Genomic DNA, 26,042 nt, shown 5'->3' on the forward strand with positions numbered 1-26,042 from the left:
GAACCGTGGCCCCATGGGTGCCGCTGGAGGCTGGCGGTGGAGACGCGCCGAGGGCTGAGCCACGGGGGAAGGGTGCAGGCTGAGGACGTGCTAAGCTCAGCGCACAGATGAACCACCCCTGGCGCGCTTCCGAGCAAGCTCGGGGACAAACAGCGTCCGGGCAGGGATAGGGCACCCCGGGGTGGGGCGTTGGGTGCAAACCAGTCCCGTCCTGCCCCACCTCGGGAAGCGGGAGGAGGAAGTGGGTCCTGGTCGAAGGTGACAGCTGGAGACAGGGCCACTGTGCCACCAAACGTCCCCTCGTCTCCAGCATCTCTGTGCCCCAACGTAGCGGGGTGCTGGGCAAGAGCCTGAGCCGGGAGAGCCCATCATGCCTCGAGATTTGGGAGCACGGTCGGGAGGGGCTGTGACAGCTTGGGGGTCTCGAGGTGGCCCTCGAGCCCTGTCCCTGATACCGTAGCCAGCTCTGAGCCAGGCTCTGGAGCGGCTGTGTGTGTCTGTGTGTACATGCGTGTGCACGGGTGTGTCCCGGCAATTCTGGGGGTGCCAGTGGTGGGGTGGATCCACTTGGGGGGGCTGGGGGTGCAAGTGTGGGGTGCCAGCATGCAGGCAGGGCTCAGGCAGGGCTCAGGCAGGGCTCAGGGGTCTAAGCAGGGCGCGGACGGGGCACAGATGGGCTCCGTGGTCGGTGCCTGTGCGCGGAATCCCCCTGTCCCGGGTCGGAGTCTTCCCGGTGCCGGTGAATCACGGCCGGGGGGGTCTCGGGCCGGGGCGGGGGCGGTGCCGGGGCGGGGGGAGCCGCCGGCCCCTCCCGGGAGGCCGATCCCTGCGTTGCTTTTAAGCCCCGCACGGCCCCGTGCTCGGGCTGCCGGGCAAGTGCGAGGGAGGGAGGCACCGGCAGCAGCGGCGCCGGCACCGGGTCCAGGACCGGGACCGGCCCCGGGACCGGCCCCGCGATGCCGCCGCTGCCCGCCTGGCTCTGCCTGGCCGCGCTGCTCCTGCCCCTGTCCCTGCCAGCCCCGGGCGCTGCCGGTCCCTGCCCCCGGCACTGCCGCTGCCCCTCGGCCGGGATCCTGCTCTGCCGGGAGCCCGACACCGTGGGCAGCCTGGCCCCGCTGCTGGAAACAGGCAGCTTCACCGACGTGTGAGTGGGGCCGGGGGCGATGGGGCCGGGGGCCGGGGTGATGGAGCTCAGACACCGGGCAGAGGACTGGGAGCGATGGGACAGCACGGTGGAGCTGGGAGTGACGGAGCCTGGGGATAGCGGGGCTGGGGGTGATGGAGCTGCGGGTGACAGAGCTCAGCGACCAGGCGGAGGAGCTGCGGGTGACGGGGTTGAGGGATGCGGTGATGGGGATGGGGCAGCGGTGGAGTTGGCGGTGACAGAGCTCTGCGACGGAGATGATGGGGCTGGGAGTGACGGATTTTGGGGATTGGGCAGAGCGGTTGGGCATGATGGGGCTGGGGGTGGTGGGGCTGGGGGTGACAGAGCTCAGGGACCAAGCGGAGGGGCTGGGAGTGATGGGGCTGGTGATGATGTGGCTGGGGCAGCAGAGCTGAGGGACTGGACAGTGGGGTGGTGGGGATGGAGGTGAAGGCTCGGGGACAGGATGGCGGGGCTGGGCTGGAGCAGCGATGGAACAGGGATCACCAGATGGGCTGGGATCGCTGTGGGGCGAGCGCCTGCTTGGCGAGAGGCATTTGGGGCTGCAAAGATGGGGTGGGGGGCTGCACCATCCCCCCAGGGAGCAAGTGAGGGCCTGGGGGGCAGCTCTTCACCCCCTCCTCCGGCGATGCCAACCACGGCAGCACACTGAGGGTGCAGCAGGGGCCCCGGGCAGGGAGCACCCATAGCGTGCTGGGCAGGGCAGGGCTGTGGGGAGCCACTTATCCCCATCCTATTGGGGCCGTCGCTGTGCCCTGGGGCCTGCGGGTTGGCATGCTGGGGGGACACACCCCAAATTTGCTGGTTTGGGGCATCTACTCTGCTCCCACTCATTCCCCTGCTCCGGGATGTGGGGTGGGGAGAAGAGGGCTGGAGCGAGCAGGGATGAGGAGGGTGCAGGGAGGACGGGATGCTGCAGGATACCAAAGCGCCCCAGTTCCTGGGTTTTCTCCCCACCACAGCCCTGCCTGTGCCGCATTGCTGGGGACTGGCTGCGGTGTCTCCGTGCCTCAGTTTCCCCACGTGCCAGGGGATGCTGCGCCACAGGCACTGCCAGCTCTTTGTTCGCTGGCTGGCGGGGTGGGGTGGATGGTGGTGGGGATGGTGGTCCCCGAGAGACCCCCAGCCATCCCACTGCCCCAGCCGCTCTCGTCCCATCCCCACAGGGGTCCGTGGGACCAAAACCCCCTTGGTGAGGATCTGAACCCCAGTTAACCAGCCCTTGTGATTTGGGGTTCACAGGAGCAGCCTGTGGGGTGGGGCCGGGAAAAACCCTGCACCTGCTCCCAAAGGGGCTTTTCTTCACCTCCTGCCTGGAGAAAAGGGTGGGGGAACAGTGACAGCGGTGCCCCTGTCACAGTGCAGGACGCCATGGCGCGCGAGAAAAGGTGGAGACCCATGGCGTGAATGGGGCTGAGACCCAGAAAACTCATTCTGTGGGTGAGACCACGGGCTCCAAGTGGTGACTCAGCACGGACCCCACACGGTTTGCACCGACGGGGGGCTCAGCACCATCGGGACCACCTGCTGCCATCCCCCCTCTTCCCAGCTCATCCCAGGGGAAACCGAGGCACAGCGGAGCAGCTCAGCTCCACCTTAGTCCCCATCCCCAGCTGCGGGCTGTACTGCAGGCGCAGCCTGGGGGGTGGGAGAGCTGTGCCCCTCTCAATCCCCCTCGCCCCACGTTTTGCCAACAGCCCCTGGCATGAGGAGTCCTGGGCTGCTACCCTGACCCCCCTCCTTTGCCTTCCAGCATCATTGAGAACCAGCAGGCGCTGACGACCTTGGCCCGAGCTGACACCAGGATGCTGCGGGACCTCAGGAGCCTGTGAGCACCCCGGGGTGGGGTCCCTGCACAGGGAAATGGGGGAGGGGGGCTGGTGTGCGAGGGATCCCCAGAGCTCAATCCCACTGCAAGGAGGCACAGGGGATGGATTCAGAATCCACGGTGCAGGTGCTCAGCCCTTCCCTCCTTCCAGCACCATCTCCAGGTCGGGGCTTCAGCACATCTCTGCCGACGCCTTCCTGGACACCCCCAGGCTGAGCCACGTGTGAGTCTCCCCTTCCCCCCCTCAACACCCTCCCCCCGTTTGGGGATCAGCCCCCCATCCCCGCGGGCGCTGGCCCCGGTGCAGGGTGGCCGGTCCCCGCGCCCGGGCACGATCGATGGTGTCCCGCCGCCCACGGGCACATCAGCCTGGCCGGGGGGGCTCTGCTGCTGAGTGAGAAACCATCGATCTGGGCACGAGTGCGGGCAGCTGCCAGCCCCGCCGGGAGCCCTGTGCTGAGCCGGTGTGGGAGGGGTCCCCCGAGAGCCAGAGGGACCCTGTCCTGGGGTTCACGGGGCTCCCCCCTGCAGGGAGGTGCCTGAGGACTGGGGGCACGCCTGGCAGAGCTGGTTCACGGTCACGGTGTGACAGCGGTGGCCCCGGTGCTGCCCTGTGCCCTGGCCGGACCCTCTGCAGAGATGTTGGATGGGAGTTTGAGTGGGAAGGGGTGGCTGATGGGGTTTGTCCCAACAGGAATCTCTCCTCCAATGCACTGCACAGCCTTTCCTGGAAAACCTTCCAGCATCTGCCCCTGCAAGAGCTGTGAGTGATGAGCGAGAGGGGGGAAGTGGGTGCAGAGTATCTCCCACTGGGGATGTACCCCTCAAGTGACACAGGGGCAGGGACAGGGCTAGGGGTGCAGTGTGATGGTGGCTCTCACATCCATGGGTGTGGGGAGAAGGACAGGGGTGGCACACGGGGCATGTGTGACACAAAGCCGGGGGCTGGGGGTGCCCAGGTGCAGCCTTGGCTGAATCCCTTGGGACAAGCACAAATGCGTGGGGCCTGGAGCCCTTCTGAGCCCGAGTTCTGTTCCCTGCTCCGTCTCAGCATCTTGGTGGGAAATCCCTTCAACTGCTCCTGTGGCCTCCGCTGGCTGCAGCTGTGGCAGAACGGCAGCCGGGCCGAACTGGGGAATCAGTCTCTGGGCTGCTGGGAGGGCAGCGTGCTGGTGCCCCTGGACAGCCAGGTCTTCCGCGCCTGTGGTACGTGGCTGGGGACCCCGATGGCTTTGGCTCCTGGGTTTGTCCCCTGTCCTGAGCCGTTTGGCTGGGGATAGCGTGGGACACGGGGGTACATGTGGCTCACCCTTCCTGCCCCTGCAGAGCCCCCGACCGTCTGCATCGAGCCCCCCGAGGTGGTGCTGCGCCAAGGGGACAGCGTCAACCTCACCTGCCACATCAGTGCCAACCCACCGGCCACCGCAGAGTGGGTGGTCCCCGACGTGGGACCCGAGCTGCTCGTTGTCACCAAGGCAAGCTCAGCCTTCCTGGGGTATGGCCAGTGACCCTCCCAGCAGCACTGACCCCCCCCAGCATCCTGTCACAGGTGGGGTGGGCATGGGGGGATGCAGAACCTGGCCAGGCTTGGGGGTTTCCTTTGCTCAGCCCGTCCTGGTACTGCCTGCAGCTCTCAGACCAGATCATCCTGGAGATCAACAACGTCTCCTCCAACCTCAACCACAAGGACCTGACGTGCTGGGCAGAGAATGCGGTGGGGCCGGCAGAGGACAGCGTGATGCTGAACGTCACCTGTGAGCAGTCCAGAAGGGGCTGCGGTGGGCGCTGGGTGAGGGGTCTGGCTCAGGAACCCACCCAGCTCTGTCTCCCCCAGTTCCCCCCGTGATCCTGCTGCTAGACAAAGCCATTCCCCGGCATTCCTGGTGCATCCCCTTCTCCGTGGATGGCAACCCCGTGCCCAGCATCCGCTGGCTCTTCAACGGCACGGCGCTGGTTGAGGGACGCTACATCCACACCCTCATCATGGAGTACGAGCACAACTCCACCGTCCTCCACGGCTGCCTCCAGCTCAACCGCCCCACCCACGTCAACAACGGCAACTACACCCTGCTGGTCCGCAACCCCCTGGGCTCGGCCGCCCGCAGCGTCCAGGGGCGCTTCATGGACAATCCCTTCAGCTTCAGCCCCGAGGAGCCCATCCCCGGTAGGTGCCAGTGGGGGCTGCCCGGGGTGTCCCCTGTCTTACAGAGGAGATGTGTCACGCCTGGTGTGCAGAACGGGTTGCATCGGGCTCTGCCTGCTGTCTACACAAGCCCTGGTGTGCCTCAGTTTCCCCAGGGATGAGAGGGGAAGGATGGGGCACTCCCACCTGAGAAATAACGAGTGTTTCTGCTTTCTCTCCCTTTGGGCTGCTCCAGTGTCTCTGTCCCCACCGGGTGAGTGGCCAGGATTGCTGCCCCAGCCCCCCCAGACTGGGCATTCCAGCCACCCCTCAGGGCTCATCCTGGGGTATCCAGGGCTGCTTCAGGGGATGGGGACCCCACACTCACCCTACACCTTCTCCCTGCCCCAGGCACCAGGAACAGCTCACTGGAGAGGCCTGTGGAAACAACGGATGAGCACATGCTTGGGGTGAGGAGATGCTCTGCAGACGCTCTGTATCCCTCCTCCGGGATGGGAGGACCAGGATGCCTGCAAGAGGGTGGGACAAATCCCTAGGGGACAGCCAAGGCAGCACCGAGCGGGATGGGGGTATACGGTGGGGATGAAGGACAGAGTGTCAGTGCCTCAGTTTTCCCTGTGGTGTCACCTGGGGCTTGTAATCATCTCATGGGTTTGTTCCCATCCCATGGGCTGGGAAAAGGGACCTGGTGGGATCTCAACCTGAGCCCTATCCCCACTGCCACCAGGTCTCGGTGGCTGTGGCTCTGGCTGTGTTCGCCTGCCTCTCCCTCTCTGTCATGCTCATCCTGCTCAACAAGTGCGGGCGACGGTCCAAGTTTGGCATTAACCGTGAGTGCCCCCGGCCTGGTGACTCAATATTTGGGCTGTGACACGGGGACAGCCCGGTTCCCACATCCCTGGGGCAGCCGCAGCTGTGTCGGGCACCTGGGTTGGGACACAGGTGTGGGAAGAGGGACCGAGGGTGGGGGACACCCGTGGAGGGGTGCTGGCTCCCCTGGGAGCGTGGGCAGCAGCTGCTAATTCACTCCTGGAATGGATTCAGCCTCTAAATGGTTTTGATCGGGCTGCCTGGCCCCCAGGGGCCACACAGGCGGGGGGTTGCTCGGCAGAGCCTGGCACTGGCTGCACAGGCTGGGGGGGCTGGGGGACCCCCTGATGGCCTTGTCCTTGTCCCCACAAGGTTCAGCGGTGCTGGCCCAAGAGGATGACCTGGCCATGTCCCTACACTTCATGAACCTGGGCAGCAGCCCCCTTTCCTCGGCTGAGAGCAAACTGGAGGGGCTGAAGAGCAACTTCATCGAGAACCCCCAGTATTTCTGCAACGCCTGTAAGGGTTGGGTTGGGGACTGCGGTCCCTGAGCATCCCCCCCTGCTCATGCCCGACCCGGGGGGCACTGATGGGTGGGGGTCCCCCCAGGCGTGCACCACGTGCAGCGGCGGGACATCGTGCTGAAGTGGGAGCTGGGCGAGGGCGCCTTCGGGAAGGTTTTCTTGGCCGAGTGCTACAACCTCCTCCCGGAGCAGGAGAAGATGCTGGTGGCTGTGAAGGTGAGGAGGGGATACGACGTGGGCGTGAGGGGGTCTGTGGAGGTGTCACTGATGCCGTGTGCCTCCAGGCGCTGAAGGAGGTGACAGAAAGTGCCCGCTTGGATTTCCAACGCGAAGCCAAGCTGCTGACGGTGCTGCAGCACGAGCACATCGTCAAGTTCTACGGCGTCTGCACCGAGGGCGAGCCCCTCATCATGGTCTTCGAGTACATGAAACACGGCGACCTCAACCGCTTCCTCAGGTGGGCCGGTGGGGGACAGGAGCCCCTCATCTGCTGCTCCATCAGCGCAGCCAGCCTGCTCCCTGCTAATGCAGCCCTCCTTGCAATATTGATTAGATTAGCTGTCTGAGAGGCTTAAATAGAGAGAGATTGGCCATCAGCTGGAATAAGCAGAGACTTTTCGATTGCCCCCCCAGGTATTGCTGCTAGACGGGGGGGGCTGCCAGAGGCATCGCTTTAGTGGCCGCGCGAGGAGCTCTGAGACGTGGCTTTTATGATTATTGTTATGGGAGTTGGCATTAATGGTTCTGCCGAGCAGAGCTCCCCCAGCCCCCGGCCACGGCCGCCCTGGCCGGGCTGTCAGCCGTGCTCGGCATCAAAGGCACCGAGGGGCTGCAGGCGGCCGGAGCTGCGCTGGCCCCCGGCCGGGCTCGCACGCCCCACTTCACACGCACCGCTGCTTTCACACCCGCCCTGCGTGCCCCAACACGCTGCCTTCATACCCGACACGCTGCCTTCATACCCGACACGCTGCCTTCATACCTGACACGCTGCCTTCGTACCCGACACGCTGCCTTCATACCCAACACGCTGCCTTCATACCCAACATGCTGCCTTCATACCCAACACGCTGCCTTCATACCCGACACGCTGCCTTCATACCTGACACGCTGCCTTCATACCCAACACGCTGCCTTCATATCCAACACGCTGCCTTCATACCCAACACGCTGCCTTCCACCCCAACACGCTGCCTTCCATCCTGACACACTGCCTTCATACCCAACATGCTGCCTTCCACCCCAACACGCTGCCTTCGTACCCAACACGCTGCCTTCCACCCCAACATGCTGCCTTCCACCCCAACACGCTGCCTTCATACCCAACACGCTGCCTTCATACCTGACACGCTGCCTTCATACCTGACACGCTGCCTTCGTACCCGACACGCTGCCTTCATACCCAACACGCTGCCTTCATACCCAACACGCTGCCTTCATACCCAACACACTGCCTTCGTACCTGACACACTGCCTTCCACCCCCACACGCTGCCTTCCGTGGGGGGACAGCCCGTGTGTGTGCACAAGCGTGTGTGCCCTCCCCGTGTGCGTGCCCAGGTGTGCACACACAGACCCCCCTGTTCACACCGGTGGGCACACCCCTCCCCTGGGACTGTGCAACCCCTCCTGGACACACACACAAGCACGTGCTCTTCCCCCGTGCACGCACATGCGTGTCAGCACATGTCCCCTCCCTGGCACACACGGGCACACGTCCCTGCCTTTCCCTTGTGTGCCTGCGTGCCAGGGAAGGATGCACACATGTGTGTGCGTGCACGTTCTTCCCCGTGTGCGTGCACACGCGTGTGCACACCCTTCTCTGTGAACACAAGGGCTTGCCCGCGCCTGGTATCTGTGCACACACACGTGAACTCCTTTCCCCACGTGCAAACCCTTCTCTAGATTCACCCCTTTCCCTCGCCCAGGGAGCACAGCCAGTCCCCTGCCTTTGCCCACCCTCTCCCACACACGTCCTGCGCTCCAAGCAGCCCCTCTGCCCCGCAGGTCCCATGGCCCCGATGCCAAGATCCTGGAGCAGGGCCCGGGCCAGCCCCGGGGGCCGCTGGCGCTGGGTCACATGCTGCACATCGCCACGCAGATCGCCTCGGGCATGGTCTACCTCGCCTCGCTCCACTTTGTGCACCGGGACTTGGCCACCCGCAACTGCCTCGTGGGCCATGACCTGGTGGTGAAGATCGGGGATTTCGGCATGTCCCGGGACATCTACAGCACTGACTATTACCGGGTGAGCTGTTCCCTCTCTCCTCTCTGCTCTGTGATGGGCTGGGAGGCCACGCTTGATTTTCCCTCGTGGCTGCTGCCTCCCACTCCTTCTCCATCCATATTTAACCACGGAATGGGTTGGGCTGGAAAGGATGTTTGGAAGCCATCCAGCTCAACCTGCAGGGACGCTTCCCACAAGAACAGGTTGCTTGCTCCAAACCCTGACCTTGAATACCTCCAGGGATGGGGCAGCCACAGCTTCTCTGGGCAGCCTGTGCCAGGGCATCACTGCTCTCAGAGTAAAAAATTTCTCCCTTACACCCAACCTGGGGCTTCATGAGTGGGGCCAGGGATGGGGGAAAGGAAACGGGAGGGTCCCTGCCTTGCTGACAGCCCCGCTGTGGGCAGGTGGGGGGCAGGACCATGCTGCCCATCCGCTGGATGCCTCCCGAGAGCATCCTGTATCGTAAATTCACCACCGAGAGCGATATCTGGAGCTTCGGCGTGGTGCTCTGGGAGATCTTCACCTACGGGAAGCAGCCCTGGTACCAGCTCTCCAACACCGAGGTGGGCGAGCGGGGCAAGGAGGATGGTAACAGCCCCCCAGGGGTACCCAGAGCGGGGGATGCCATCTCCATCCCTGTTCCCGCAGGCCATCGAGTGCATCACTCAGGGGCGGGAGCTGGAGCGGCCCCGCACGTGTCCCTCCGAGGTCTATGCCATCATGCAGAGCTGCTGGCACCGGGAGCCCCAGCAGCGCCGGCCCATCAAGGAGATCCACAGCCGCCTCCAGGCCCTCGTCAAGACCCCCCCTGTCTACCTGGACATCCTGGGCTGAGTGGGGACCCCCAGCCACCCTCTGCTCCCTGCTGTTCCCCTGCCCCCCCTGCTGCCCAGGGGTATGGCCCCACAGAGCCCTGGACTGATGCCCCAAGGCGGGAGAAGCCTGAAACCTTATTTATAGTGGAAAATGCCAGCCCACTCCCGGGGGGGCTAGAGGGCTGGGCTGGGGGACCCTCAGGGCTGTGGCCCCCGGTTTGTGGCCCTGCTGTCTGGCTCCTTGGCATTCCCACAGTGCCGGGATGGAGGCTCTTGGCTGATGTGGGTTGGCTCAGGGGGGGCAGAGCTGGAGCCCCCCAGCACAGGGTCCGTGCCAGTGCAGGAGCTGGGGGGCTCAGCTCGCCGGGGGAGTTGGGGTGCCCCACACTCGCCCGCTCTGCAGCGAAACCAGTCAATAATAAATTGTGTCTCCCCCGCACTGGGCCCTGCGTGCTCCGGGGTGTCGGCTGGGCACGGGGGACGGGGGGATTTGGGAGAGGAAGAGGGGCTTTTTACATCAGGGAAGCTGCCCTGTCTGGGGGAGAGGAACTGGAGAGGAGGTGCTGCCCCAGGGATGCCAGGATGTGGGGACAGTCTGTGCCCAGGAACCTGGGATACAGGGGTCGCAGGTGCCCAGGATGCCGTGTTTTGTTCCCAGGGACCTGAGCCTGGTGCAGGGATGGTGTCCTCATCCCCAGCCCAGAAAGGGACGGTTTTGGCTGTGCCATGAGGACCACCTTGAGCAGCGCTCCAGGGATGCTTGTGCCATAGCCAGGCCTGGGGCACCCGAGTCTCCTCGCCAAGGACTCCAGGGGGAGGATGGGACTTAGCAGCACAAAGCCAACACCCATCCCCCCAAAAGAGTGACATCCCCCCTTCCCCGTGTCCTCGCATTGGAACCAGGGGGTTATCACATGCCCTGTAGCGTCCACTCCGTCATCCTTCCTCAGGCTCTCCAGCCGCCTTGGTAATGGTTGAGACCTGGATTTGACCATAATGGAGCTGAATTGATTTCATCTGGATAATTAGGCAGCACAGGCAGAGCCCTGGCAGCTCCTTTGTTACCCCCTGTGACCCAAGACAAGCAGGAGTAAAGTAGGGTCGCTGGGAAAACTGAGGCATGGCACAAGGTGGGAGTAGTCAGGGGGTCTGTGGTGGGTGCTGAGGGGCTTGGGGCTGGCAGGGCACCTGGCTGTGCCCAGTGGCTGGGGCTGGATGTGTCACAAGGACAACTGGAGGGAGTGGGAGCCATCCCCAGCGCCCGGCAGCTCCCAGCCTGTAACGCATCCCAAAGCCCTGCAGTGGGGTCAGGCCCCTCTGGCCGGCCCTGGATCTTTGCCGAGGGTCCCGCCCCGGGAAATGGGGAGCTGGCATGGGCAGGGTCCGGCTCTGCTGGAGCTCTGCCTGGCTGGCAGAGCACCCCACCTGCTTCCTTGGGGTCTCTAATCGCTGCCCACGCTGATTTATGGCCTTTTTCCCTCTTATCTAATTTGAGGAAGGAACTAGATTACAACCTTGAGCTTTTCCAGCCCCATGCTGGAGATTGCCGCAGAGCAGTGCCCCAAAAGAGACCGTGTGTAGTGGTGACACCTCCTCTCCAAACAGGGTGGGCTTTCCTGCACCCACACCTCTGATTCCTTCATGGGGTGACGCTGCCTCAATTTCCCCGTGCCTCAGTTTCCCCCTTAGAGTGGCCAGGGAAGAGTTAAGGTTCGCCCCGCGATCGATTTTATCCCCCCCCCCCCGCCCTCCTGGCGAAGTTTCTCCATTTCACGGCTCCGGGGGGAGCGGTAATGGACTCTGGCAATGAGGTAATTAACGGCTCCGCTCCCGGGCGAAGCTGCCGCCCCAGCGGCACCGGGGCCTGGCCCTGCTAACCCGGGTTCAGCAGGGCTGGGGGGTCCCGGACCCGATTCTGCCTCGTGCAGCCAACGCAGCTGCTGGTGGTCCCCAGCCACATCCTGCCCCGGGGGTCCCATCCTGGCTGTGCCACCCTCCTGCGCCCTGGTGCCACCGCCTCAGACAATGGCAGGGTTGGGTCTGCTCTTTAGAGGGTCCCACTCCCTCCCAGAAGCTCCTAAGGGGACGCCAGACCCCCTCTAAGAGGATCAGTCGTGTGTTTGGGGTTCCCCTTCTGATGGGGTGGATGTTTAGGGGAGCTGAGGAATCCAGCTGTGTCCTGGCACTGAGAGGGATGGACCCCGCACAGCCCCAACCACACCAAAGTGCACTTGGGGGTCTCCGTCCTCTCTGGGTTTAAGGGTCCCGGGGGGGCTGCAAAGGCATCTCGGCACCGAAGTGCCACTGGAGTGTCCCCGAGCAATATTTCCCCACCGCCCTGGGGACACCTTAAAAGGCATTGGAGGGCGGGTCACTTCCCCACCAGATCCTCAGCTCCGGATGTCCCCAGCTTGTCCCATCACCGATATCCTTTCCTATACCAGGACGCCGCAGCCCCCACGTTCTCGATGCCTACCCCTGCTCCGGGAAGCGCCGTTTTGGGGTGGCCACAGCGGGGCCCCAGCTGCGGGTGGGCTTGATCCTAATGGAGACCCGGCGAGGGGGACGGGGAGGGGGGCGGGCAGCTGAGTCTCCCTGGGACGTGAAAATCGTTGTGAGTGATTAGAGCTGTTCCTGTAACGAGCAGAGCAATTAACGGCGCCTCGGGAGCCGCTGAGGCCGCTAATGTGTGCTGGGGGTGTGGGGCGGCTGGGCAGGGGGGCCCGTGGCGCTGAGCTGCCTGGGCGGGGGTCCCAGATTCGGGGGGACACGCGGTGACACGGGGATCTCGGGATGCGAGGAGATGGTCAGGAGTCCCGGATATAATTGTGATACACAGTCTGGATCCGGGGATGCAGAGCTGGTGGATGGCTGAGAATCCGGGGATGTAGGGGTGATGCAAGGCCAGGGATCCCAGGATATGGGGGTGATGTATGGCCAGAGATCCTGGGATGCAGGGGAACACATGGCCAGGGATCCTGCAGTGTGGGGCTGGGGTGTCTGGGGTGCAGGGGTGACTCGTGCCTGTGATCCTGGGATGTGGGGATCATGTGTGCCCAGGATGCAGGGACAATGTGTGCCCAGAATGTGGGGGGGATGTGTACCTGGGATTTGGGGATGCAGGGATGATACATCCCTGGGAAGCAGGGAGGATGTCTTTCCGGGATGCCAGGATGCAGGGATGCAGTGCTCGGGATGTTGGGATGCAGGGATGATGTGTCCCTGGGATGCAGGGATGCCGTGCCCGGGATGTTGGGCACCAGCCCTGGGCTCTGCTCTGCTGCCAGCAGCTGCTGCCCTGAAGCCAAAGCACACCCTGGTCCCCACATTCCCTCCCCACAGAGCAGCTGTCCCCCCATCAGGGGATCCCTTCGCTTGTCCCAGCCCTGCAGGACAGCCCGGGCCAGGTCCTGCACCCATGGGTGCCACAGAGCCCTCGGGAAGGGGACACCCTCCAGCACCAGGACCCAGCTGAGGGGCTGCACCAGGATGTCCCCACAGACCCCCCCCCATCCAGTGCTGTGTGTGAGCAGCCCCGGCGGTGCTGCTGTGCCAAAACCAGCTGGTTTCTGGACAGAAGAGAAAAAAAAAAAAAAGAAAAAAAAAGAATTAGGTTTTTTTTATTTTTTTCCCTTTTCCGTAGTTGACTCCACATCCAAACTTCCTGAGAGCAGCTCCAGCCCTCCCTCCGCTTCCGACGGCCGCGCTGCGCCATCCCGGCCGGCCAGGCCAGCCCCGTGTCGGGGCCGCTGCGCCCTGACCCTGCCTGCCACCGCGGCCCCCGGCCAGGTGAGTGCCACTGTCCCCCGCCCGGGGCACCCCGGGGCCAGGGCTGGGTTGGAGGGGCTGCACCGTGCCCTGCTGGGTGCTGTCGGAGGGGACTGTCCCCAGCGCCGGGGGGGGCCTGGGAATGCTGCAGGTTCCAAGGTGAGGGGACAGTGGTGAGGGGATGGTGGTGAGGGGACCGTGGCTGGGGGACAGCAGACGGGGCGTGGGACAGTGCTGCGACACTCCGCGGTGACCCCAGTGCTGACCCTGCCCCTGACCCTGTCCCTGCCCCTGTCCCTGACTTGCACCCGTGCCCCCCTCGCCCTCACCCAGCCCTGCGGGTCCGCAGAGGAAACGCGTTTGTGGCAGAGGAAGCGCCGGGGCAGAGATAGTGGCTGTGGCACCGTGTCCCCCGCAGGGACGGGCACCCTGGTCCCCTGGCCTCACCCCACAGGCTCCTTTCACCCCCATCGCCAGTGACTGGTGCTTCTCATCCCACCCGGGGGGTTCTTAGGGACACCGGTGGGGAGAGGAGCGCCAGGTCTTGGGGGGTCTCTTGCCACTATGGCAACCTCGGGGGGGCTCTTTCCCGCGGCTGAGCCCCACGCTGAGGAGCAGAGGGGACGTGCCCCTTCCTCCTTGTGATGACTCCTTGCTTTTCCTGCCAGCATCTCCCCGTGGTTCCTGTTTTTCCCAGCAATGCTGGGACCCCCCTGGTCCCCCCACATGGCTGGGGATGAGTGGGGCACTGGGGAGAGCTTGGGGTTCCTCTGGCTCTCCCTCCTCGGCAGGGTCCATGGGAGGGAATTTTGGCAGCGGATGAGCAATTAATTCCTCACTGCCGGGAGTCGAAGGGAAATGGGGGGAAACTTTCTCACTAAACAGTTTTTCCACCCAAAACCGGATGCTCTGGCCCCAAAACGCAGCGCGGGCTCTGGTGAGGGGGAGGATGAACCCAGGGACCTGCCGGGACAGCACCCCTGGGGTGTCCTATGGCTGGAGCAGCAAGGAAGCCCCCATAAATCCAGCTGTGCTGACCAGGAAACCTCTGTTTCCTCCTTGGCACACGGCAGTCCTGCCCTGAAACACTCATCCCAGTAAACAGCACGCCCGGCACGGGGGGCTCGGGGGGTCGCCGGCCCTCCCACCCTGGCCTCCAGCTGGCAACGCTCCTAGAGCCGCCCCGGCAGAGCCGGACCTTCCCTGGGTTGAGCAAGAAGCCGCTGGATCCAGGAAACACAACTGGGAATAAACACAGAACGGGTTGAAGTGGGGCCGTGCGGCGCCGTGCCAGGGGCTGGAGCCGCCGTGCCCAACCCCGCCCTGGCACCCCGGGTTCCCACCTGTGGCAGGATGGGGTCTGGCAGAACAGGTCGGGGTGATGCCAGGATGTGCCCCGGGGCGTCTCAGGATGCTGGGATGAGGCTGCGTGGGACCACCCAGGCTGCTGAGCGGCCGTGCCTCAGTTTCCCCTTGGCACGGGCCGGCGCTGGGGGAGCAGCGGGGCCGGGGCTGTTTCTCTGGATGGAGGAATGCAAAGCCAGCCCTGCAGGGAGGTCGGGTCTGGAGCTGGGGCCGGGGGCGGTGGGTGGGGAGCGGGAATGTGCGGGGGCACGGGCTGAAGCCGTGGTCTCTCCGTGCAGGATGCTGCTGCGGGCCGCGGTGCTGGCTGTGCATGCCGGGCTCCTGGCTGCCCTCCGCCCTGGAGACCCCAACGTCTGCAGCTACTGGGAGAGGTAGGACTGGGGGAACAGGGGAGGGGGACAGTGACAGCTGGGGTCTCCCAGGACCTGCAGTCACCCCACATCTCCCCACCCGCAGCTTCACTGCGCCAGTGAAGGAGTCGTACACCAAACCCCACGTCGTGTCCTCCAGTGAGCCCTGTCCCGGGGGGCCGGGCCTCTCCCTGCCCTGCCCGCAGCAGAGGTGGGAGCACCCCCAGCTCTCCAGAGACCCTCGTGGACCTCAGGGTGTCCCCAGGGCCAGGGGGCTGGAGGGGGGGAGTCCCACTGCAAGGTGTTCCCAAGGATATCAGGGGCATGGAGGGAGGCTGTCCCCACAGCCATGAGGGACTGAAAGGGGACTGTCCCACCGCAGGGTGTTCCCAAGCTCATGGAGGGGCTGTCCCACCCCAGGGTGTCCCCAAGGTCGTGAGTGGCTGGCGGAGGAATGTCCCACTCCAGGGTGGAACAAGGACACTGAGTGGGCTGGAGGGGGGCTGTGCCCAAGGCTGGGGAGGGGGCTGGAGGGGGGTTGCCCGAAGGGCAGGGGGGCCGGAGGGGGGCTGTCCCTGTGCAGGGGGTCCCCAAGCTCATGGGGGGGCTGCAAAGGCCAGGGGGGCTGGAGAGGGGCTGTCCCCATGCAGGTGTCCCAAGACCAGGGGGGCTGGAGGGGGGTTATCCCAGCACAGGGGGGGTCCCCAAGGCCCTGGAAGGGCTGGAGGGGGGCTGTGCCCAAGGCCAGAGGGGCTGGGGGGGATGTCCCAGTGCCGGGTGTCCCCAAGGCCAAGGGGGACAGGATGGTCAGTGTCCCCCTCGCTGGCGCAGGGTCGTGTACCGCACCGAGTACCGCCAGGCCATCCGCACCGAATACCGGCGGCGCTACCAGTGCTGCCAGGGCTACTACGAGAGCCGGGACTCCTGTGTCCGTGAGTGGGGACAGCGGCTGGGGGGCCCTGGGGCTGTGTCCCACTGCAGGGTGTCCCCAGAGCTCCCTGGGGACACTCTGTGCTTGGCCATGTCCCCCAGCTCACTGCAGCCAGGAGTGCGTCCACGGCCGCTGCGTCGCTCCCGAGCTGTGCCAGTGCGAGCCGGGCTGGCGCGGCCCCAGCTGCTCCAGCGGTGAGGGAACTGGGGGCAGCTGGGGCTGGGGACCCCAACCAGGGGTGGCGGATGGGGCAGTGGGTGTCCCTGGAGAACTGGGCAGCAACGGTGGGATACCCAAGGGGTTAATGGGGTTGGGGATGGAGACTCTGGGGACGGAGATAGTGACAGGGTTGGAGGATGGGGTAGGGATGGAATTGGAATGGGAATGGAGATGGGATGGAGATGGGGGTGGGCTGGGAATGGCGTTGGATGGCGAGAGACTGGGATGTGCATGGGATGGGGATGGAAAATGGGATGGGTTGGAACGAGGATGGAGATTGGGACAAATGTAAGATGGGGAGGAAGATGGGATGGGAACAGGAATAGGATGGGAATGGGGTGGAGGTGGAGATGGGATGAGGATGGGATTGGAACGTGGATGAGGACAAGAAGGGGACATGATGGGAATGGACATAGGATGAGGAGGGTCTGGGGAAGAAGGGATGGGATGGGATGGGATGGGATGGGATGGGATGGGATGGGATGGGATGGGATGGGAAGCACCGCTGCTCTCCCCCATGCAGAGTGTGATGAGCAGTCGTGGGGGCCGGACTGTGGGCAGCGCTGCCCCTGCCACCATGGGGCCCCTTGTGACCCCCTGACCGGGGTCTGCTCCTGCCCCCCCGGCTTCGCCGACCCCCTGTGCCGCCAGCCGTGCCCACCCGGCACCTACTGGCAGGGCTGCCACCTGTCCTGCCCCTGCCACCACCAGGCCCCCTGCAACGCTTCCACTGGCGCCTGCCTCTGCCCAGCGGGGCGGAGCGGCCCCCTGTGAGTAGGGACCCCTCACTCTGTGCCCTCCCCTCCCCTGCCAGCCCCAGGCAGGGTCCTGCTCACGCCTCACCCCCCACAGCTGTGAGGTGCCCTGCCCTGAGGGGACATCCTGCACCACTCCCTGTCCCTGCCAGAATGGGGGCATCTGCCACCCCTCCAGCAGCAGCACCTGCGTCTGCCCCCATGGATGGACGGTAGGAGGACTGTGCCCCCCCAAACGGGGTCTGTGCCTCAGACTCCCCTGCTGACCCTGGTGCTCCTTTGCAGGGGGAGATCTGCTCCGTGCCGTGCCCCCCCGGGCGCTTTGGGCCCGGCTGCCAGGGCGAGTGTCGCTGCCACAACGGGGGCCACTGTGACCCCCACGGCGGGCAGTGCCAGTGTGCCCCTGGCTTCACCGGAGAGCAGTGAGGGGGGAACTGGGCACGGGGTGGGGGAACAGGGAATACAGGGATGGGGGACTGAAGTATTGGGGGGGTGGAGGGGAGGGGGATGAGTGGGACATGGATTGTGGGGGCACTGGGGGCTGGGGACTGGGGATACAAAGCGATGGAGGGGAGGGGGATGAGGGGCTGGGGGGATTGGAAGGCCAAAGGGATGGGGGGCAGGGGGTGTGACACCTGGGGACAGGGCACTTTGGAGTGGGGGTCCATGGGTCTGGGAGCAGGTGGAGATGGAGGGGCACAGGGAGGGGGCATCCTGGGACAGGGCACACGGACGGTAGGAGATACGTGGGGATGTGGCACATGGGAACGGGGCCACCACGACCCACTGCTGCCAGTACCAGGTGTCCATGCAGGCCAGGCACCTCCAGCTTCCCCAGTCTGGCATGCAAAGAGCCTGGATGGCCTCAGCTTGGGGCTATGGGGGACTCCAAGACCTCCTCAGCTCTCAGCGGGGCTGTGTCACCTCCCCGCCCCCCATGCAGGTGCCAGGAGAGGTGCCCAGTGGGCCGGTACGGGCAGGACTGCCAGGAGAGCTGTGACTGTGCCAACGGGGGCCAGTGCTTCCACGTGGACGGGGGCTGCCTGTGCGAGGCCGGCTTCCAGGGCAGCCGCTGCGAGGAGCGGCACTGCCTGCCTGGCCTCTACGGCCTCCACTGCCAGAGCCGCTGCCTCTGCCACCCCCAGCACAGCCAGAGGTATGGCCCCCATCCCATCCTAGCACCCCAATCCCACCCCAGCATCCCCATCCCATCCTGGCACCCCATCCCACCCCAACATCCCCAATCCCACACCAGCATCCCCATCCCATCCTGGCAACCCACCCCACCCCAACATCCCCATCCCACCCAGCTCCTCCCACCATCCTCACCTCTTCCACCATATTCATCTTCTCCCATCATCCTCACCCCCTCCATCCTCATCTCCCTCTGCACCAACCTCACCCTCTCCTGCCTCCTCCCCCCACGATGCCCCTGCACCCTCACCCAGCAGTGTGTGTGACCAGGAACACTTCAATCCCCACCTGGGGCAGGTGCTTTGTGCTCCCCTGTTTGCAAAGCCCCTTCCCAGCACAGCCAGTGCCCCATACTGGGAGCACTGGGGTTCTGAGCGTGCACCCCCAGTTGCCACCCAATGCTTGGGGAGTGCGTTTGCCTCCCTGGCTGGGCTGGGCTCTACTGCAATGAGAGCTGCCCCCCTGGCTACTTCGGGCCCGGGTGCCTGCAGAGCTGCCTCTGCCTCCATGGGGGGGTCTGCAATGGGACCACCGGCCACTGCCACTGCCCCCCTGGCTACACGGTGAGGGGCACGGGGGGCTCCTGGGGCAGCATGGGGGGAGAGTGGGGGTCTGGGTGGTGCTGGAGGGATCATGGGGGCTCTGGATGGTTCTGGGGGGAATCGGGGTGTCTGGATGGTTTGGAGGCTGGGCAAACGTGGGGGTCTGGGCACCCCTGGGGGAATCGTGGGGGTCTGGGCATCCTCGGGGATGGGTTGGGGGTCTTGTTATCTCTGAGGGCAGTTTCAGGGTCTGGGCATCCTCTGGGGGGGACAGAGTATGTGGGCATCCTTGGCGGGCAACTTGGAGGTCTGGGCAACCCCGGGGAGAGCTTGGGGCTCCCATGGGAGAATGGGGATTTGGGGGTTCTCCACTTCCCCTGCAGCACCAGGTTACCAAGAGAAGCTGGGCGGTCCCTGGACACTTTGTGGGGGTCCTTTCCCCAGCCCTGGGCAGGGGTCCTGTCTGTCCTGAATTCTTGGTCCCCACACTCAGGACGAGCACTGCTCCTCCCTGTGTCCCTCCAACACCTTCGGGACAAACTGCTCAGGGCACTGCTCCTGCCAGCATGCCCTCGCCTGCTCCCCGCTCGACGGCTCCTGCTTCTGCAAGGAAGGTGGGTGCACACCGGGGTCTGGGGGGTCCCAGTCCCCAGCCCCACACCCACCCCACTGTCCCCTCCTCCCACAGGCTGGCATGGACCTGACTGCTCGATGCCGTGTCCTGCTGGTACTTGGGGTCCCAGCTGCAACCGGAGCTGTGACTGTGCCCATGGGGCAGCCTGCGACCCCCAGAGCGGGACCTGCCACTGCCCCCCGGGCTGGCAGGGCCCTCACTGCCTGCAGCCCTGCCCAGTGAGTCCTTCTGGCTGTGCTGGCGCTGCTGGCACTGGGGTTCGGTGGCACCGCCCTGCGCTGACTCCCCAGCCTGTCCCCTTGCTCCAGAACGGGACATTTGGGGCAGGCTGCGGGGAGCGCTGCGTCTGTGCCCACGCTGATGGCTGTGACGCGCTGACGGGAGAGTGCCACTGCCTGCCCGGCTGGACAGGTAAAGGGGACACCGGGCTTTGGGGGGACCCCCCTGTGCCCTCAGCCATTGAGCTTCATCCCTCACTCTCCCTGCAGGCCCGCAGTGCAAGCAGGGCTGTGCCCACGGCTCCTGGGGCCGGGGCTGCCGCATGTCCTGCTCCTGCCGCAACGGAGCCTCCTGCTCCCCCCAGGACGGATCGTGCACCTGCGCCCCGGGGTACCGCGGCCCCACCTGCCAGCGCCGTGAGTCAACGCCCCCCAAATCTCCAGGTTGCTCCCAGCCTGGTCCTTAAGCCCTGAGCTGAGGCCAAGCCCGCCCCTCTCTCCCCAGCCTGTCCCCCCGGCCGCTACGGCAAGCGCTGCTCCCTGAGCTGCTCCTGCGCCAACGGCTCCTCCTGCCACCCCAACAACGGCTCCTGCCTCTGCACCCCGGGCTGGCAGGGCCCCCGCTGCTCCCAGCGTGAGTGGGGGCTCGGGGGGCTCAGGGCTGAGGGGTGTGGGGAGAAAGGTGCCCGTGATTCAGATGGGGGGTCTGGAGGGAGCAAGAGAGAGAAGTGCCCGTGGCCACCTGGGTGACCCCTGGGCAGTTCTGGCCTGGGCAGTACGGAGCCACACAGGCTCCTGTGGACCTCCACGGTCCTGACCGCCTTGTGGCCAAATGGTGCCGGTGTGGAGCTGTATGGTACCCCTGTGTCCCCAGCCTGCAGCCCCGGGACCTTTGGGCTCCAGTGTGAGCAGCTCTGCCGCTGTCCCCACAACGCCACCTGCGACCCCACCAACGGGACGTGTCCCTGCGCCCCAGGCACGACTGGGCCCCACTGTGAGGCCGGTGAGTCGGGGCAGAGCGGGAGCTCCCCGGGTTCCCTCGCCCACCCTAAGGACTGACACTCCTCCCCACCCCACAGGGAACCCTGACCAGCCCTACACCATCGAGCCAGCCCCCCCTGCAGCCTACAGCCCCCTGGGCATGGTGCTGAGCCTGGTGGCCCTGGTGGTATTGCTGGTGGCTGTGGTGGTGGCAACCCTGTGCTACCATCACCGGCAGAGGGGGAAGGAGCGGCGGCACCTGGCCGTGGCCTACAGAGCAGGACAGACGGACACCTCTGACTACATGGTGCCAGGTCAGCCCGGCGTGGTGCTGGAGATGCGGCCCCAGCCCCGGTGCCCCTCTTGCACCAGGCTGACTCCTGTCCCTCCAGATGTGCCACCAAGCCACCACGCGCACTACTACTCCAATCCCAGCTACCACACCCTGTCCCAGTGCCCGCTGCCAGCCCCCGGCCCCCAGGACAGAGCCAGCTCCCTCAAGGTATGGCAGGGTGTGGCACAGGACAGCACAGTGCGGCATGGGGCAGCACTGCCACCACCCTCGGGGCCAACTCGTCCCCTCTCTGGGCTTCAGGTGCCTGGCACCCAGCTCTTCCCTAGCACGGAGAGACCCTACAGCCCTTACGGCCCCGAAGGCAATGCCACACTGCCTCCTGACTGGAAACACCTCAGAGCATCAGCCCTGGGCCCAAGGGGTAAGGAGGAGTGGGGGGCAGCTCCACTGTGGATCTTGGCCAGAGTGGGGTGGATCCCTGAGTCCCCTCCCTGCTCAGGATCCACGGGGAAGGGGCTGGGATGGGGTGGGTGGAGAACGTTCATACTGGGGGGAAGACAAAGCAGAGGGGACCCCAAACCTGCCCTCTTAACAGGGGGGCAGCTGGACCGGAGCTACACCTACAGCCATGGCCTGAGGAAGTGTGACAGCAAAGGTGGGAGTGGGATGGGGAGCGTAGGGAAGAGACAGGGATGGGATGGGGAAAGGATGGGGATGGGATGGGGGAGGGATGGGGATGGGATGGGGATGGGATGGGATGGGATGGGATGAGATGGGATGGGGATGGGGATGGGGATGGGATGGGGATGGGATGGGATGGGATGGGATGGGATAGGATAGGATAGGATAGGATAGGATAGGATAGGATAGGATAGGATAGGATAGGATAGGATAGGATAGGATAGGATGGGATAGGATAGGATAGGATGGGATAGGATGGGATGAGATGGGATGGGGATGGGGATGGGGATGGGATGGGATGAGATGGGGATGGGATGGGATGGGATAGGATAGGATAGGATAGGATAGGATAGGATAGGATAGGATAGGATAGGATGGGATAGGATGAGATGGGATGGGATGGGACGGGATGGGATGGGATGGGATAGGAAAGGAAAGGGATGGGGCTGGGACTTGCCTGAGACACAGCCGGACACAGCTGCTCCTTCCCCCCTGTGCTCCCCGCCATGGGGGGATCCCCAACTCCTTCCCTCCAGAGCACCCCTGGGAGGGGCTGGGGGCCAGCGCCAGCTCCCTGGCCAGCGAGAACCCCTACGCCACCATCAAGGAGCTGCCCCCTGCCACTGCCAAGGCCCACGAGGCCGGCTACATGGAGATGAAATCCCCCGTCCGGCGGGAGATGTCCTACGCCGAGATCGGGCTCCTTGAGGAGCCACCACAGGAGGGTACGGCTGGCGTTCCCCTGGCCCTGGTGGCCCTGGGCGGTGGGGACACAACCCCAGTGATGGGGAGGACAGCCCCAGGGAGGAACCGGCCTCGGTGACAGGGGCTGCACAGCGCTGGGGGGGACGTGACCCTGGGGACATTGGCGGTGGGGGCTGCACGACCCTGGGGGGAATGTGTCCCCTTGCAGCCTTCTCTTTACCCCACAGAGAGTTGTCCTGAAGGGCCTGACGGCCCCCCCCACAGAGACCCCCCCAGCCACTACGACTCCCCCAAGAACAGCCACATCCCCAGTCACTACGACGTGCCACCCGCCCGCCACTACCCCCCATCCCCGCCACTGCGCAGGAAGGACCGCTGAGGGACGAGGGACCAACCTCGAGGGGATGGGGGATCCCTGCGGGGACTGGAGAACCCTGGGACCATTCCTGTCCCTGAGCACGGGGCCGCGGGTGGTGAATAAAGGGTGTTTGGTGTGCAGTGGGGGTGTTTGGTGTGGGTGTTTGGTGTGGGTGTTTGGTGTGGGTGTTTGGTGTGCACTGTGGGTGATTGGTGTGGGTGTTTGGTGTGGGTGTTTGGTGTGCAGTGTGGGTGATTGGTGTGGGTGTTTGGTGTGGGTGTTTGGTGTGCACTGTGGGTGATTGGTGTGGGTGTTTGGTGTGCAGTGTGGGTGTTTGGTGTGGGTGTTTGGTGTGCAGTGGGGGTGTTTGGTGTGGGTGTTTGGTGTGCAGTGGGGGTGTTTGGTGTGCAGTGGGGGTGTTTGGTGTGCACTGTGGGTGTTTGGTGTGCAGTGTGGGTGTTTGGTGTGGGTGTTTGGTGTGGGTGTTTGGTGTGCAGTGGGGGTGTTTGGTGTGTGGTGTTTGGTGTTTGGTGTGCGGTGGGGGTGTTTGGTGTGGGTGTTTGGTGTGCGGTGTTTGGTGTTTGGTGTGCGGTGGGGGTGTTTGGTGTGCAGTGGGGGTGTTTGGTGTTTGGTGTGGGTGTTTGGTGTTTGGTGTGGGTGTTTGGTGTGCAGTGGGGGTGTTTGGTGTGCGGTGGGGGTGTTTGGTGTGCAGTGGGGTGTTTGGTGTGCACTGTGGGTGTTTGGTGTGCGGTGGGGGTGTTTGGTGTGCAGTGGGGGTGTTTGGTGTGCGGTGAGGGTGTTTGGTGTGCAGTGGGGTGTTTGGTGTGCAGTGGGGGTGTTTGGTGTGCACTGTGGGTGTTTGGTGTGGGTGTTTGGTGTGCAGTGGGGGTGTTTGGTGTTTGGTGTGGGTGTTTGGTGTGCGGTGTGGGTGTTTGGTGTGCAGTGGGGGTGTTTGGTGTGGGTGTTTGGTGTGCAGTGTGGGTGTTTGGTGTGCAGTGGGGGTGTTTGGCGTGGCTGCCTGTGGCCCAGTCCCTGCTGAGTGTCCGTGCCAGGGAACCATAGGGCACTGGCACCATGGTGGGAGGAAAGGGGACACTGGTGGGGTCCCAGGCGCACTGTGGGCTCCCCCCCCCCAGCTCCGTGCTGGGTCACTGCTCCCTCCAGGGTGTGCACGAGGTGGGAACCCAAAATCTTTTGGGTCCTACTCAAAGTATGGCAGTGCCCGTTGTGCTCCGTGGCAGGGAACAGAGCACAAGGAAGGGAAAGGCTGACACTGTGCCAGGAGTGGGAGTGGGGTCACCTGTGGGCCTGCATGAAGCCCAGGGAAGGGAGAAGCCCCAGGAGGAAGAAGGGGCCATCTGGCCAGCAGAAAGGCTGGTGGAGACATGGGAGGGAGATCTGCCAAAGGCTGATGGAGCCCCTTGAGCCTTATGGGGGGAGCAGGTGCTCCTGTGGGCTGGGCAGAGCGTGAGGAGATCTGCACTGACTCAGAATAGAGCAGAGGCTTGTGCGGACATGGGCAAAGCCCAGCAGAGCCCACCGTGCTCCTGGGAGGCAGCAGGGTCCGTGCTGTTCCATGGAAACTCCATCAGATCCTGCTGTGGCCGCTGGGGAGGAGCAGGGGTCTTTGCGATGCCATGGAAAGTTCTGTGGAGCCCCTGAGCACCCCGGGAGGGAGCAGGGGTCCCAGAAAGGCCAGCAAAGCCTGTCCTACAGCCTGGGAGGGAGGACAATCCCTGTACAGGCCCATGCATAGCTGGGAGCAGGGACCTGCACTGTCCCTCGTCAAGCCTGACAGGGTCCACGGGGGTTCATTGGGAGCTGGAGTGACAGGACAAGGGGGAATGGCTTCAAACTGAGAGAGTGCAAGGTTACATCAGAAATTCTTCCCTGTGAGGGTGGGGAGGCCCTGGCACAGGGTACCCAGAGAAGCTGTGGCTGCCCCTGGATCCGTGGAAGCATCCAAGGCCAGGTTGGACCAGGCTTGGAGCAGCCTGGGATAGTGGGAGATGTCCCTGCCCATGGCAGGGGGTGGAATGAGATGAACTTTAAGGTTCCTTCCAACCCAAACCATTCCATGATTCCGTGATTCTACCTTCAGAATGACTTTAGCCCTTGGGCTTGAAGCAGGTTTCTCTCCCAGAAGTGCCATAATGAGGCACCAATGGGCTCTGGGAGATTTAGCTTGGCAAGCACACGCTCTGAGTAACAGGACAAGATGTGCTTTTGGAGAATTAAACCTGCAGTTCAGCAGGCTGTGAGGATGACATTGCAGAACGCACCAGCGTCAGACACGTTGTGATTAAAGGAACAAGGGATATGTGGAATATCAAACTTCACCAGTGGGGAATGCTCCATCCACATCGCTGCTGCTTCCACAGAAGCTGCCCAAGCCGAGGTGAACAAAAGTGCTGAGCAAACCCTGGGGTTGCTCTGCTAACACAACCGATGGACTGGTTTGGTGGATGGAGTCCTGAACCACGGATTGTCTTGCTGTTCTAGCCTCTGGGGCTTACAGGGCGGGGAAAGGGCTGATGCAAATGGAGTGATGTTGTTAGTGGGATTTCTGTTCCTGAGGATTGGCACTGCCGTTGTTCGCTGTAGAACTCCTCATTTGCCCTCTTCTATCTCATCTCTTCCTTCTGTTCACTGCGTCACAATCACCAACCTGGAAGAATTATTCCCAGGAAGGAGATTTCAGCGGCCCGGAGCCACGGGGGGGTGGTGTTGTCCCAGAACAGGCTTTTTCCCCCGCTGTGCAAGAGGCCAGCGCACACACACATAGCGAGGTGTTTGATTGATTTACTGCTCTGTGCAGAGAGCAGGGCTGGGGAGCCTGTCCGGGGACAACGGCGTGAGACTGAAAGGTTAAATGTGAGTGCCTCAAAGATCCTGCAGCTGGGAAAGGCAGGAGGGGCTTCTCTGAGGCGGGGAAAGGGGGAGTTTATGGGTGTGGGGGTGAAATCTCAGGTCTTTTAAAGCTCAGGGGCTTTAAAAGACTCAGTTCGGGGGAAAAGGGTGATCCCAGCACCGGAGCACAGCCAGGACATACCCAGCACGCCACTGAATCCAAGGGTGGGAAGAGCTCCTTTTTTCTTTTCTCTTTTCTTTTTTCTTTTCTTTTCTTTTCTTTTCTTTTCTTTTCTTTTCTTTTCTTTTCTTTTCTTTTCTTTTCTTTTCTTTTCTTTTCTTTTCTTTTCTTTTCTTTTCTTTTCTTTTCTTTTCTTTTCTTTTCTTTTCTTTTCTTTTTTCTTTTCTTTTCCTTCTCTTTTCCTTCCCTTTTCCTTTTCCTTTTCCTTTTCCTTTTCCTTTTCCTTTTCCTTTTCCTTTTCCTTTTCCTTTTCCTTTTCCTTTCCCTTTCCCTTTCCCTTTCCCTTTCCCTTTCCCTTTCCCTTTCCCTTTCCCTTTCCCTTTCCCTTTCCCTTTCCCTTTCCCTTTCCCTTTCCCTTTCCCTTTCCCTTTCCTTTCCCTTTCCTTTCCCTTTCCTTTCCCTTTCCTTTCCCTTTCCTTTCCCTTTCCTTTCCTTTCCTTTCCT

The 26,042-nt window shown here is 63.7% G+C and overlaps 2 protein-coding genes across 2 annotated transcripts; both read left to right on the forward strand.

Annotated features, from left to right (window-relative positions):
• The first annotated feature begins 894 nt into the window (after nt 1-894).
• Nucleotides 895-9,950, forward strand: NTRK1 (neurotrophic receptor tyrosine kinase 1). Its single transcript, XM_048288677.1, has 17 exons — nt 895-1,144; nt 2,919-2,993; nt 3,145-3,216; nt 3,688-3,756; nt 4,045-4,199; nt 4,320-4,468; nt 4,624-4,747; nt 4,828-5,157; nt 5,372-5,389; nt 5,527-5,585; nt 5,864-5,966; nt 6,319-6,465; nt 6,556-6,686; nt 6,755-6,927; nt 8,474-8,714; nt 9,101-9,259; nt 9,345-9,950. The coding sequence occupies exons 1-17, from the start codon at nt 957-959 to the stop codon at nt 9,528-9,530; spliced, it is 2,379 nt and encodes a 792-aa protein (XP_048144634.1). The 5' UTR covers nt 895-956; the 3' UTR covers nt 9,531-9,950.
• Nucleotides 9,951-13,193: 3,243 nt separating this feature from the next.
• On the forward strand, nt 13,194-22,647 carry PEAR1 (platelet endothelial aggregation receptor 1). Its single transcript, XM_048289066.1, has 22 exons — nt 13,194-13,300; nt 14,923-15,015; nt 15,101-15,205; nt 15,826-15,926; nt 16,027-16,119; nt 16,668-16,914; nt 16,997-17,111; nt 17,185-17,321; nt 17,843-18,055; nt 18,482-18,656; nt 19,129-19,249; nt 19,324-19,487; nt 19,578-19,680; nt 19,758-19,904; nt 19,993-20,121; nt 20,362-20,490; nt 20,567-20,782; nt 20,861-20,970; nt 21,064-21,184; nt 21,359-21,418; nt 21,981-22,169; nt 22,377-22,647. Exons 2-22 carry the CDS (start codon nt 14,924-14,926, stop codon nt 22,526-22,528), a joined length of 2,919 nt encoding a protein of 972 aa, XP_048145023.1. The 5' UTR covers nt 13,194-13,300; nt 14,923; the 3' UTR covers nt 22,529-22,647.
• Nucleotides 22,648-26,042: the final 3,395 nt, after the last annotated feature.

This window comes from Corvus hawaiiensis, chromosome 29, assembly GCF_020740725.1.
Source record: "Corvus hawaiiensis isolate bCorHaw1 chromosome 29, bCorHaw1.pri.cur, whole genome shotgun sequence".
Classification (NCBI taxonomy): domain Eukaryota; kingdom Metazoa; phylum Chordata; class Aves; order Passeriformes; family Corvidae; genus Corvus; species Corvus hawaiiensis.

What these genes read in the sequence shown, in the direction of transcription:
- PEAR1 (XM_048289066.1), top strand. Translation starts at nt 14,924, where the DNA reads ATGCTGCTGCGGGCCGCGGTGCTGGCTGTGCATGCCGGGCTCCTGGCT. An exon ending in GGGCCCCCGCTGCTCCCAGC is followed by an intron (nt 20,122 to 20,361) that starts GTGAGTGGGGGC and finishes CTGTGTCCCCAG; the next exon opens with CCTGCAGCCCCGGGACCTTT. An exon ending in ATCAGCCCTGGGCCCAAGGG is followed by an intron (nt 21,185 to 21,358) that starts GTAAGGAGGAGT and finishes CCCTCTTAACAG; the next exon opens with GGGGGCAGCTGGACCGGAGC.
- NTRK1 (XM_048288677.1), top strand. Translation starts at nt 957, where the DNA reads ATGCCGCCGCTGCCCGCCTGGCTCTGCCTGGCCGCGCTGCTCCTGCCC. An exon ending in CGTGATGCTGAACGTCACCT is followed by an intron (nt 4,748 to 4,827) that starts GTGAGCAGTCCA and finishes TGTCTCCCCCAG; the next exon opens with TTCCCCCCGTGATCCTGCTG. An exon ending in ACCAGCTCTCCAACACCGAG is followed by an intron (nt 9,260 to 9,344) that starts GTGGGCGAGCGG and finishes CTGTTCCCGCAG; the next exon opens with GCCATCGAGTGCATCACTCA.